Source organism: Belonocnema kinseyi, chromosome 8 (genome assembly GCF_010883055.1).
Source record: "Belonocnema kinseyi isolate 2016_QV_RU_SX_M_011 chromosome 8, B_treatae_v1, whole genome shotgun sequence".
In the NCBI taxonomy this organism is placed as follows: Eukaryota; Metazoa; Arthropoda; class Insecta; order Hymenoptera; family Cynipidae; genus Belonocnema; species Belonocnema kinseyi.
Genome location: NC_046664.1, coordinates 128,254,669 through 128,268,384, shown reverse-complemented (window position 1 = coordinate 128,268,384; position 13,716 = coordinate 128,254,669). Strand labels below are relative to the sequence as shown.

At 36.0% G+C, this 13,716-nt stretch overlaps 1 protein-coding gene across 2 annotated transcripts in view; it reads right to left on the bottom strand.

The window, feature by feature from the left end:
• The window catches only part of LOC117178353 (enhancer of rudimentary homolog), a 72,019-nt gene that overhangs the window by 7,225 nt on the left and 51,078 nt on the right, over window positions 1-13,716 (bottom strand). The window contains exons 2-4 of one of the 2 annotated variants that reach the window (XM_033369782.1): window positions 12,479-12,640; window positions 12,242-12,384; window positions 7,956-8,043 (exon numbers count right to left, since the gene is read on the bottom strand). In XM_033369782.1, coding sequence (XP_033225673.1) covers window positions 7,956-8,043; window positions 12,242-12,244 — 91 coding nt within the window. In that variant the 5' untranslated portion in view covers window positions 12,245-12,384; window positions 12,479-12,640. The remainder of the gene's footprint in view (window positions 1-7,955; window positions 8,044-12,241; window positions 12,385-12,478; window positions 12,641-13,716) is intronic. The other variant, XM_033369781.1, reaches the window with a different exon arrangement.

Below are 13,716 nucleotides of genomic sequence, written 5' to 3'. Positions count from 1 at the left end.
AATCTCAGAGTATATGCTAAAAATTCTCAAGGCTCTGAGAAGCTCTGAGAAATTCTCCGCTGGCACTCAGGTAGATATATTTAATGGTCGAGATAGCTCGTTTAAATGCTTTGAAGGTTTTAAAATGTCCTTTCCGAAATTGAAATAAAAATACAATCATAAATAACAAGCAGAGAGGCTTAAATTGAAATAAGAATTCGATCATAAATAACAAGCAGAGGCCCTGTATTGCGACGGTACGGGTGGCAAAATGAATGCGCATATAATGCGCAAAAAATGAATGCGCATATAATGCAAAATGAATGTGCATATAATTAAATTATTTCGTAATTACTTTATAATCGATTGGTCCGTTCATAGTGCACCTTATTTGTTGCGATCACAAGCTGCGTTCACTGACAAAGAGTTGAATGGCAGAGTGACGATGATGATGATAAGAATGATGGGTTTAACAGAATATTCCGGGTACAAACGTTACATCTCCCTTGTAAGATCTCTATACCTATCTTTCTTTCCATTCTCCTTGGCTATGATGTTTTTGTCAGCTGGTGTCAAAAATTCTATAACGAACATGGTTCGCTTCACGAAGTCAAGAAGAACCATGTCAGGCCTCGAGTGTGCAGCAGAAAAAATTGTCGAGAATATAAAGTTCCAGTATATGCGGCACTTCCCATTCTCGACAATTGACTCGATTTCCCTAGGAGCATTTAGAGGAGCTATATTAAAGTTAATGCCGTAAGAGTGACAGAGATGGTAATAAAGCACTCTTAGTGCCGCATTGTGCCTTTGGATGTAGGTCGCTCCCGCATGAGTTCGACAAATAGATAGTATGTGAGCTAAATGCTCGGGATGTGCATGGCACGCCCTGCAGCTGTCATCGGGAATGTCTTGGCTCAAAATGTGGCGACGGTATGTTAAGGTGAAAATGACACCGTCTTGGCATGCCAAAATGAAACCCTCCGTACCAGACTTCAATCCGGGTGATTTAAGGAAAGCAAAAGTTAGCTCACACGACACTGACTGATCCTCCACATTTCTGTGGAAGATACCGTGCATCCTCTTATCGAGAAGCTGTTCACTAAAGTTTTTCTCTTGTGCTTTCTTGATCCGGGCTTTCAGGAGTGAGTGTCGAGAGAGATAAGATTTTATGCATTTTGCTCACCCCTAATACTGAATTTAAATCCGAGTGTTTCAGCAGCCTCCTCCGCTGCTTTGTACAGAAACGCTCCTTTGTCAACTTCTTCGTGCTTCCTGACCATTTTAAGAAGAGGGTCTCTTCCATTTGCGACTCTATGCGCTGTACCCGGAATAATCCTGTTGTGAAGACATTCAAGATTCCGCGACCACCTTGACGGCGTGAGATGTAGAGTCGCGGAACAGAAGACTTTAGATGCATGCTTTTGTTCATGTGCATAACCTTTCTTGTCCCGATATCAAGGGACCTGAGTTCGTTCTTCGTCCATGGACCACTCCAAATGAATAGAGTACTCTACCGGGACCGCAAGCAGGTTCGTTGCAGGTACCTTGTTCCTCGCCAACAGTTCGGAAGACCAAATCTGCCGGATGAGACATTTGTATCTACTTCGGAGAGTATCCTTTATAGATGTCACATCCTGAATGCGGCTCTGGGGCACGCCCAGGTAGGCATAAATCTCTCCAGCGCAAAGGTGTCGTATAGCGCTTCTATCGACGAGCTCAGGGTCTTCAGGGATGCCATTCAGTTTTCCTCGCTTCAAATAAACCTTGGCGCATTTGTCTAATCCAAATTCCATTGCGATTTCCTTAGTATATCGCTCGACAATCCCTAAAGTGGAATGACGAAGTGCTAGAGATAGTGGCAATAATGTAATGCAAAAGAGGAGTGGGCTCATGGTGTCATCCTGAAAGACACCTCTCTGAATGGTGACCATGTTAGTTGTCGCACGATTTTTTCCAGATGAGCTAGTAAATCTGGTTTTCCCAAGCGGCATCAACTTCTCTATGCAACTAAAGATTTACGGATGAATATTTAAGCTTTCCAAAAGACAGATGATAAGTCTATGAGAGGTCGAATCGAAAGCTTTCCGATAATAAATCCAGGCCATCAATAGGTCACGCTGGTAAAATGATGCATCTTTGCAGACATATCTATCGATGAGCTATTTATATTTTCTGAGTCTTCGTCCAGTCTATGCTGCACTCCGTAGACTTCTCTCCAAAATACTTCGACCTGCTCTGGTTTAGGCAGGTGGTCGACAGTAACTGGAGAGTCTTGGACGAGTCGAGATGGGTCAGAGAGAAACTGTTGATTTTCTCTGACTTTCTGAACTTTTGAACCTTGACGGTAAAATTCCAACCAGACGTGATGTAGTCAATCACACACTGAATGCGGGATGCGTAATTTCTTTCCCAGCCTGTCTTTATGGCAAGTTGATGCATTCGTGTTTTGGTCTTGTGATCAATCGTTGGTTTTGTTTTACGGTTCGCATCGGCCAAACTTTCGCTGCATTGTACACACAATAAATGATAGTTCATAGGTCGTATTCTTCGGAAAAATGTCCACGAAGTCTGTCATCCATTTCAGCCAGATCTTTAGGCTTGAGAGAAATCTTGCTGTTGATGTTTCTCCGGGTCATAAAGCATCGCTTTTCCTCTATCAGATGCCTGCTCGCGGTTGGTCTAAGTGTCGTCTCTCTTTCTCTGTTGCCGGCTTGTTCTAGCTGTGGTAGAGTAGGCGTTCCGCTTACATAGTCCCTTTTTTGGAGTAGGTCGGCATGGTTTCGCAGACGTTGATGCGAAGCGTGTGATAGCTCCGGGTGTTTGTCGCACCACAGACCATGCAGCCGTGCCATGTAACCCCGTTCACGGGCCACACTCGCATCGTAGCAGTCTAGCAAGTCGTGATTCAGTTGCTCCGTCCACCCAAAGGTCACGAGATCCCGCCGATCCATCGCATTGAATCCATCTTCATTGATGAGCTCTAGAGTGGTCGGCATTGTTGGCCAACCCATTGTCGAGAGCCCTGCGCGTTGTTGTTTTAAACCGCACGAGAAACTAGGGAAAGGGATTCGTCCATCCTTGTGGAACCCCGCATGCAAGGATAAGGCTTCATACTCTGAGAGGTCGCCCGGTATCCCAGAGTCACCGTTCTAGACACATCACCCGGGTGCCGTTCAGCTTTCAGCACGGTTTTCACACCTCCGCTTGGGGTTTAATTCCTTCGGGACCACCCCTGGACAATAGTCCGCGACCGCCTATTTATTTTTTTAACCATATTCAGCAGAAACCGTTGGTACAGGATTTATAATTTTAAATGTTAGAATTTAAGGGAACAGGATGGGTAATTGGACGCATATATGCGAAGATGGAGGGTCAGTCCTCGACTTCGTGATTTACTTCGAGTCAGAAGAGAATTGTCCAATAGATGAAATGAGTGTAGAAAGATGAATTGAAACGGACCACCTTCCAGTAACATTGGATTCAGATGTGGGGGAAGGTAACAGAAAAGCAAGGGATTACGAAAATCAAAATGAATTCGAAGCAGAAAAGCTCGCCTGGGACTCAAGGGAAGAAAAAAATCAATGAAGTAAATGAGGTAAGTTGTGAGAGGAAGAAGTTAGGAGAGAAGGGTGGCAGGAAAGGTGAATTAGATTCAAAAAATGTGTATGGGAGGCAGCAAAAAGAGTAGGAATGATCATGAAGATGGGGAAAAAGATGTAAAAAAGAGGGGAGGGATAGGGAAGGCTTGATGGAGAAATCATTTTTAAAATCTACATAACGATGGCAGAGGTGCTTAAAATTCTTTAAAAAATGAGAAAAGGAAAGGCTCCAGGGGAAGAAGGGATACCAGTGGAATTTATAAGAGAATCATCGAAGATTTGGAGGAAAGAAATTCTAAAAATATTAAATTGCTTTTGGATTAACGGTGTAATTGTGAAAGGCTAGAGGAAAAGGATCTCTACAAAGAATCTCAAGCAGGTTTTAGAAAGAAAAGATCGACAAGAGATCATATTTTTGTATTAAACTCTTTAACAAATAACAAGTTGAAAGGAAAGAGGGAAACGATACGTAGCGTTTATTGGCTTTAAAAAGGCGTTCAACATGATTGACCGAACAATTTCATTTTAAAAACTCATTAAATTAGTTATTAAGGGGAAAATGCTGAATTGTAAAGTGATTTGATGAAACAAATCAATCCTTTCTTCGACCATTGATATTTATTGATTTCAAATCGTAGATTTCAATTATTTATGTCTTACGGTCCAATCGTAATTCCAAATAAAATTACGAGTCTGTGGGGTCATGCTTAGGCTTATAAGGGGACGCAACGGATCAGTGGAAGAAGGTCACTTCTACACACAAACATCTAGATCATATATTTACCACTTCCTTAAACGGAGAACAACGCATATCGCAGTGGTCAGTGAAAGGACGCACGGTACTGATCCCTAAGACCGGAGATTTATCAAGTCCAAAGAACTACTAGTTCATAGCTTGTTTAAACATCAACTACAAGCTATTTACTAGCATCCTCACAGAGAGGATATTAACAATTATTGAACTGGTATAGTGAATAGACAGGTGTATTACTCAGGAGTCTATTAGTCATCAACGCAATATGTTCATGGAGGTGCATCCAAAAATAGTCTTCCAAGGAGACTCAAGTCCGACACCTATAAGGCCCGCCGAACAGAAGAGAATTTAAGTTTAACCACCCTTTATACATGAACGACCTTAAACTCTTCGCCTCTTCAAAAGAGGACCTTAAAATCCTCATGACGGCAGTAAATAGGTACTCTAAAGCAATTGGCATGAGCTTTGGATTGGACAAGTGTGCTTGCGTCAACCTATACAACGGAATAATAGAAAATACATCAGCGCGTGAAGATCAGGATCTTCAACTTATATGTGGAAATACCATTCGATATCTGGACAATGGAGAAATATATGCATATGCCTGCTCAGTTCTGAAAAGCACAGCTTCTCTAATGCGAACGGTACATCAACATGAAGTCATCAATATTGCGACATTTCTATACCGTGCCGCATGTAGGGCTGCAGAGGAGCTTGTTATCCCATTTGAATTCAACGACACTAAACATGGCCTAGTATCACTCACACCTTTGGTGCTCAAAAGTCGTGTACAGGAAGCAGAACATTCGCTTCTACTAAAAGAACATGCTAACAAGCCCCTTTATGGTAAATTCTATGGCATTATACGTAGCGAAGAGCTATCGATGGGTTTGTCCACCATTTTTCTCAAATCTGTTGGATTGAGATCGGAGACTGAGGGATTTCTTTTTGCCTATCAGGATAGCGTTATAAGCACCTTAGTTTAACGCGAACGCATAATCAATTTACCTGTAGGATATACCAACTGCCGAGTGAGTAAGCAAGGGCCAAAAAAATAATGCGGCTCTAAAAGTGTTATATCACCACCTTCCGCATTTCTGCCCGTCTTGCAATACGCCCAAGGGGAATTAGAGTTCATTGTAGAGAATGATCAGTTCTAAAAAAGCCTGATATTGTTCTCCAAGATCTGAAGACCGAGATAATTTACGTGATTGAATTCTCAGCACCAGCTGATGGTAATACCACGGCAAAGGAGGAAGAAAACCGGGTGAAATGTCAAGATCATCTTTTCCATCGCGTGGTTCTCAGAATCAGCTGCTTTGGAGGTATGAAAGTTTCATTTCTTAACCAACTAAAAAAATCCCGGGTTGCCAGCATCAGACTGAGTCCATCGCGAGGCAGACACAAAAGGCTGTTCTGGGATCACTTCATCTGGTCCATCAACATTGTTCCTTATAACATTGTGCAAAGGTTGGTAGCTTTAAAAATGTATTCAGAGGTGAATACTTCACCTCCAACTGTGCCGTCTGCCGCATAAGGTCATCTGCGACGATAGATCCCAACCTAAAGAACAGTGTTATACGAAGTATCTTACCTAAATTTCCTCTTGTTCCTTCCCTTCTAGGATAAAAGGAGCAGGATTGGACGACGTGCAAGTTACTGTTGCGTCGGGATAAGGTGCTTTAAGGAACCAGCATCATGGCTTCTGGAGCCTACAACTTCTCTCTATAAAATAATAATATGGTAGAAAAAAAGGTTCAAGTCTACATTATCGACATTGCTTGTCCATTTAACCAAAATTTGCAGTCAACCTATACAATCAAGATCCATAAGTATAGCGAGTTAAGGCAGGAAGTAAAGACCGTATGCAGGAATTTGAAGCATGCATCTATTCATCCTATTGTTATTTCGGCTACAGGCAATGTGCACGCAAGATGCCCTGATCATATTGAAAATTTAGTAATCAGTACGGTACTTTCAACAGCTCAGAATGCGGTTTTATTAAACACTTGTCACATTGTAAGAAACTTTCTTGACCATCAGGAGGCAAGCGACCCAAATACCTTTGCAGGGGCAGATGCTAGCTCTAAGAAATCGTCCAATGGTGACCGTGCTCGTAACTTTGTACCTACATCATCGCAAGAAATTTCAAACATCGTATTAAATTAACTTATAACATCCTCATCTCATCAGTCACTTGACTTAGTCCGTGGCTATGATGAAAAACCAGGTTCATCCGAGTAAAATTTTGAAGAAAAAATAATACAATGTGCATTGGAATTTATATGTGACGTGCGCCGCAGAAAGGGGGCCCGCTCTAGAAAAAAATAGAAATCAAAGTTCTTATACCTTTCGATATTTTCTGAGTTGCTCTTTTTGATAAAACCATCAAGAAAAAATTCTGAGTGTTGTTATTGGTAATAATTGAGTTGTTAGGTACACGAGAAATCGGACTTTCGCTCGAGAGCTCGAGATCCCACCGATCACCAATACATCTCCGCGTCTCATCTATGCCCCGTCTGTGAGCCACGTCTACGACCTATATCTTTCCATGGGAATGTAGTGGTTTAGGAGAGAGGGAAGATTTAAGAAATCTTCCCTCTCTCCTAAAAGTCTCGTCTATCGGGTCAACCGAAAATTTTCTTAAAATTTGCTAACATCTTAAATTTTTGGTAATTTATAAAATTACTAGAAATTCTGAAAAAATTAAATTATAAAATTTTTTTGCAATTTCTGATACTTATGAAGTTCCATTTTTTTCTTCGTATGAATGCGGGAAAAAATGTATGGGGCACGCGCCTAGACTTTTTTGGGCTCCAGAGATTTTCGAAGAAGTAGCATTTAGCTTGCCTGTGGCTCCCCTTCATCTTCATCTACGGCTCGTCTGCCACTACATCTTCGCTTCCTTACGACTGTGCTTACTGAAAACATCTTCCTTTTATGAAAAACACCAATTATACGCGTCTGCCACATAAACTACTATTTTGGACCTATAATGTTTATTGAATCATTTAAAATTTTTAATCTGCAAGTAGCCTTCATACATCTCAAATCATTTGCTCACTTTCTTACTTTCCTTTTAACCCACGTTGTTCACTAGCATGAGTAGTACTTTTGAAAAAGAACAGATTTTACATAACTTTGGAGGTCAGTTTTATGTAATCTTTGCACAATTTATCAACGCTTATGTATACACTGTTTTTTGGAACGGGAAAGGGAATTTGTTTAAACATTGAAGAAGGCTTCGAATTTAGCACGCGAACCGTTATGACTAATGATTAATCAATAAAAAATTGATTTGATATACTAAATCAGGACTCCTTTTTTACCACCTGCCGTAAACCTGCATTTGTGACAAAAAATATCTTCTGTGACAGGTGCGAAGAGTAGTTAGATCTGGCTGTGCTCAGTCAGCTAGCCCTCAAATTGTCTTAACCGTGTTCTTAATTCGCCTCTGGCTCCAACTACAAATTTGAATCTCATCTAGAGCTGCCTCCTTTCCGTACTTATTACACAATATGCTGTTTTCTTATAGGTTTTGTTCATTAAAATATACCTAGTTTCACAGGAAGTCTCCACAATTCGCCAAATTTTAAAACTATAGATACGTAGTACAAACCTACCTTCCATACATTCGTTGACACTTTCGTAATCCGAATAAGTTCTCGTCTCAGGCCGGTTGCCCGGTTGCACAAGAAGAATCGTGTGGGACTGTAAAAAGAAAAGAAAAATAGTAAATGAAATAATTTGCGAGTTATGTCTGCAGTGTTTTTGACAGTTTAAGTTAGGACACGCAGTCCATAACTGCTTTGTAGATCTTGCAAAATAACATAAATGTTAAAAACTCAAATCCATAAGGGATTGAACTTGCGAAAACCTCTAAATTAAGCACTAGAAACTTCATCAGTTATATTTTCAATATAAAATTAGTGTTTAAGAAATAAAAAAAGAATTTTTGACAAAATAATTAAATCTGTGACCTCAGAAATAACAAAAAATTCACTAGTTAAATTTTCGGAAAAAATGGACTTTTAACAAAACAGTTTAATTTTCAACCGAAGAAATTATTTTTGGTTAAAAAAGGTTAATTTTTAATCAAAAATGGAAATCTTAAAATTTAAAGTCGAAAAATGAATTTTAAATTAAAATGAAAACAATTGAATTTGGAACAAATTGTGAAATTTTCAAATAGACATGAATTTACGGACAAAAAGACTAATATTCTAAAGACTAATTTTCAACAAAATACATGAATTTTCAACGCATAGTTGAATTTTCAGTAAAAAATAATTATCACTCACAAAAAAAGTTTCAACGAAATATTTAAGTTTTCAAGCAAACATTTTTTAACGGGAAACGGAATATTTAATTTTTATATAAAAAATCATTTGTAATTCTAAAAAAAATTGAAGAAAAAATTAATTTTCAACAAGATATTGGAATTTTCAACAAAAAAATAATTTTTAACCAAAACAGATGCTTTTTTAAAGCAGAAGAATAATTTAATTTAAAAAAAACATGAACTTTAACTGGTAAACTGTCAATTTTCAAGCAAAAAAAATTAATAAATTTTCACCACAGTAGTTAAATCTTCATCGAAAAAAAAATAAATTTTCAACTAGGAAAGATACATTTTCAATAAAAAATGATGCAGTTACATTTTCAGTTTAAAAAAATGTTAGTTCAACCGAAAAAAATGAATTTTCGAACAAGAGGAATACATTGTTTTAAACCAAAAAAATAATTACTTAACGAAAAATCTAATAGTTACAATTTCAGTAAAAAATTAATTTTCGCCGGAAATAATGAGTTTTCAACTAAAAAATATTATTTTCAACAAAAAATTAAACAGTTAAATTTTCAATTCCAAAATTAAACTTTAAACCAAAAGAAAACAATAGAATTTACCAAAAGAAGAATATTAAAATAAGTTTTTACCAACAAGACGACAATTCAACTAAAACAAAATTCTATGTTAAGCAAAAAACAATGAATTTTTAATACAGCAAAATAATTTTCAAACAAAAAGTATTCTAAAAAAAGACAAAATTTTAACAAGATTAATTTGTAAAAAAAGAAAGAATTTTCCATAAAGTAGGTGAATTATTTTATTGAATATGTGCGCTTAGACAGTAGCGCCACGGTGGCCAACTATGAACTAACAGTGATGTAAAAAAGCATTGCGCTATATAGAAAAATGTTTGATGTTTCGTTTTTTAAAGATCTGACACAGTGAAAATTAAAGTTGTTTCTGTAAAAGAAGCAAACAATGAATTCGAAATATAATAAACAAGATTTCAGTTTCATGAAACTGAAACAAACGCGAGTGTAGTAAAAGATTTACGTGAAACTAGACATGGTAATTAAAACGGTAATGAAGCGGTAACTGCTGAAATTCAATTTAATCCCAAAATCTATAAAAACGGAAATGCACTAGCCTCCTGCCATGTTTATCGTGTACACCAATTACATTCAAATGGATCAGGATCCATAAGAGGTAGTTTTGTTGTATTTCTACAACTAAAAACACAGCAAAATCTTTCACTCTTTTCCTTACGTTCCTTTCCTTTAAAACTTAACTTCTTTGTTGAAAAATCAGTTTTTTATCCGAAAACTTAACTATTCCAATTTTGGTTGAATACTTATTTTTCAGATCAAATGGGTCGCCTGCGTATGCGCCAAAATTATAAGCCTCTTTTTCAGAATGGTTTGCAAAAAAACTACACATGATAATGAAGAATAGTTTTTTGTCTTTTATTAACACATCCTTAGGTTAAAAAAAATTGTCAATACAAATTTTTTTCTTAACAATTGCGACCTTGGCGAGTCCTTGAACGCGTCTCTGCTAAAACATTAAAGTCGACTTTATGGCAAGAGTTTAAGATTGTAGCTGCCTTAACACAAAAACTTTTTCGAAAAAGTTCGTGTTTAAACTTAGAGACATGTTTGATAATTCAACTATTTAAACAAAATTTCATTGTTTTTTGGTTGAAAAAATTTTAACTGAGAATTTAATCGTATAATTTTTTGTTGAAAATGTATCTTTTCTAGTTGAAAATTTATTTATTTTTTCGTTGAACATTGAACTATTTGATTGAATTTTTTTTTGTTTGAAAATTGACCGTTTTCATTTTTAAATGCATCTGTTCCCGAACTAAATTCTTCTTCTTTGAAGATCCATCTATTTTAAATAAGAACTCATTTATTCCTTTGAAAATAATTTTTTTTTATAAAACTTTTTTAAATTTAGTTTGAGATTATGTTTATAGGTAAAGATTAAACGCTCCATTTTACGATACAAATTTTTTGTTGAAAATTCATCTATAAGGTTAAAAGTTCATGTATTTTTTTAATTATGCTCTTTTGCTGAAAACATTTTATTTCTTCTTATAAATTTAATCTTTACAATAATAATGTAACCGTTTTTCGTTGAAAGTGGATCTACTGTGTTCAAAATTCGTTCTTATCTTGTTTCAAACTTGATTTTTTTAATTTTGAACTAACGTTTTTGGTAGAAAATTATTGGTTTGAACATTAAATTATTTGTTTTCAAATTAAATGTTGTGGTAGAAAATTGAAATATTTTATTGAAACTTTGTTTTGTGTAGGTAATAATTATTTTTTTGCATAGAAAATTTAGTTAAAAAATGTATTTATGTTATTTTAGGCCCTGGAATTTTGTCTCCTATATATATTTACATTCAGTAAATGATATTTTCCTTCTCGCAATAAACCTAATGATTTTATGCTAATTCGGGATTTTAAAACCAGTTACCAGAATAAATTTAAGGAACAGCTGATTAGATCGTCATTCGTGAAGTCGGGCGAGCTTGGGTTTGTTCATTTTCGGCTTTACGCGATGTTGCTCTTCGCAGCAGCAAAGTGGGGGAACCTTTTCCCTTCATTTTTGTGTAGCTTTACCATACGCCTTTTCTTATATCGTTTTTGCTCTCGCGTGTTTTTACTTTGCTTTTGGGTACGTTTGTTTAGTTCCTTTTGATCTCAACGTGTCAAATTATTTTCAAAAATTGTAAAAATGTTATAATTAAAAAATTTCAAATCGATGTTGATTCAGCAGCAGGTTCTAATAAAGACATTTATTGAAAAATATGGCTTAATGATTCAGATTTATTTACTTGAAGTTTAAACAAATTTTAATCTCGAAAATAGACTTATTCTTATTTTTGTATTCCCTTTGAAGAAAAGATATTTGACTGGCTAATTATTCTGTGACTTAAGCCTGCCCGATTTGAAATGAGGTACTTGAACCTTGAATATCTTATGAAACAAAAAATGGAAAACACAAAAATTCTTTCTAAAGTTCTAGAATAGAAGGGATCACAAAATCTATTACTAATTTGTTTCATCCCACTTTAACTTAGATTTTTATGATTCATTTAGTGTTATTCCAAATTATAAAAATAATTACCAATCACTTTGAGCGATATCAATTAGATTACGCAATTTTCTACACTTTTTGTACGTTTGCGATGAGTCAGTATTTTTTTTCCTCAAACTTGGCGTGTAGTGAGATGTTTTTAATCAATTTGGCATTAATATTGAACTTGAAAAGCTATTATACAGTAGTTGAGTTACAGCCATTTAATATGTGTCTATATAACCAAAAAAAGTTTTTCGTAGAAACTCATATTTTATTACATATTGCTGTATATATTTGACTTAAGATTAAATATACGTAGTGGAAATTGTACCTTTTGAGATGAGTTTCAAAAACTTCAAGCATACATTTGAAACATTCCCTGACTGGCAAAAGCTTTTTACTTAGCCCGCTCCCCCCTCCCAAACATATACAGTCGGACTAAATAAGGCACTATTATTTCGGTAGATGTCGCATTGCAAAAATATAAGAATGTAAATAAAATATGCACACTTTTACAACACAACTTACCATGTTTTTCTTTAAACCGTATGACGTTTCTTTCTATGTGTGAAATTCCCTTCACCTTTAGATGATAGACTCAGTTCTTAGTTAGTTTAAATCGGAGCTTGCACTTTTGCAGCGGATTTTAAAGTTTCTATTTACGATCAGAACTGTAAAAGAAAAAGTGTATATAGATTATCTGAGCCTTTTCACATTATTTACTATAGTAATCTTAGCAATTCTATAGGATCTTGATAAACTTACGTGCAAGAAGTTGTTTAAACTTTCATTGGCTAAGTAAATCATTTTATGATAGGGCCGAAAATATATCAGAAATTGGAAGAGTCGTTGTTACAAAATTTTACAGATAACTATTCAAGAAGTAAAAAAGAGAAACGCAATTCCAAGAAAACATTCAACCAAAATCTGAAAACAGAGGTCAACAGAATTTTTAATGATTCTCAATACACGAACGAAGAGCGAGTCTTACAAATTTCGATGAGTTTGAATGAGAAGTTCGAAAATACTGTTACCAAATAAAACGCAAATTATTTTAAAGACTGTTTTTTAATGTTGTGCCTATAGTTTTAAACCAGAATTAAATTTATTTTTACAAACATGTACACGAATATACTGCAAAAATCCACAAGCATAAAAGGGAATTAAAAAATTTAAGCACTTCCAGAAGAACTATGCGTTTTAGTTTGCATTGAGGTTCTGCTCTTCAGCGTCTTGACGAGCCCTTTCCCGAGACTTTGTTTCTGCTTCAACTACTATCCCTTCACTTCACAAAGGCAAGTGTGAAACAACTTTACATCTTTAAAAATTACGTGTTCAAGAAACACCGTGAAAAAACACAGCTTATATCATAATAAAGCTTGCTTCTTTGGGCAAGAGACAAGTGCACATTTTATGGTTTATGTACGATAATTCGTTTGAGCTGAGTTGACCTATTCCAAGATCAATCTCTTTCTGAACTCTGGGTAGACGATTTTTCAAAGAATTGTTTGTTATACCTGTAATATTTTATCTGATTTTTTCCACATTTATATCGTTCCAAAGTGGGACCGAATCGCTAAAGGCTGGCCAAAAATATAAAATGGGCCAAATTATGTTACTCGGGGGGTTTTTGGGTCGCTGAATACGAATTCGATATAAAAAATTTAGAAAACGAAATGGCGGATTCAATATGGCAGACGAGTACGCTAAATAAATTAGGGGTTGTTTTTGGGGGTTGTGGAATATTATTGTGGGGTTGAAAACATAATACAGGGTTTTGTAAAGGTGGCGCTTCTATGTTTTATTTGAAAATGTTACGGCTGTTTTACATGGACACACTTTGGAATTCTTTCGATAACTTGGATGAACCCACATGATGTAAAATTTAAGACACGCGGTCGCCCAACGGAAATTACAGGGCGCGCCCGATGAAAGGTTAATTAGCCTCGAGGGTTAATTGAAACTTTTTGCAATATTATACTAAATAGGAACGAAAAAATTTC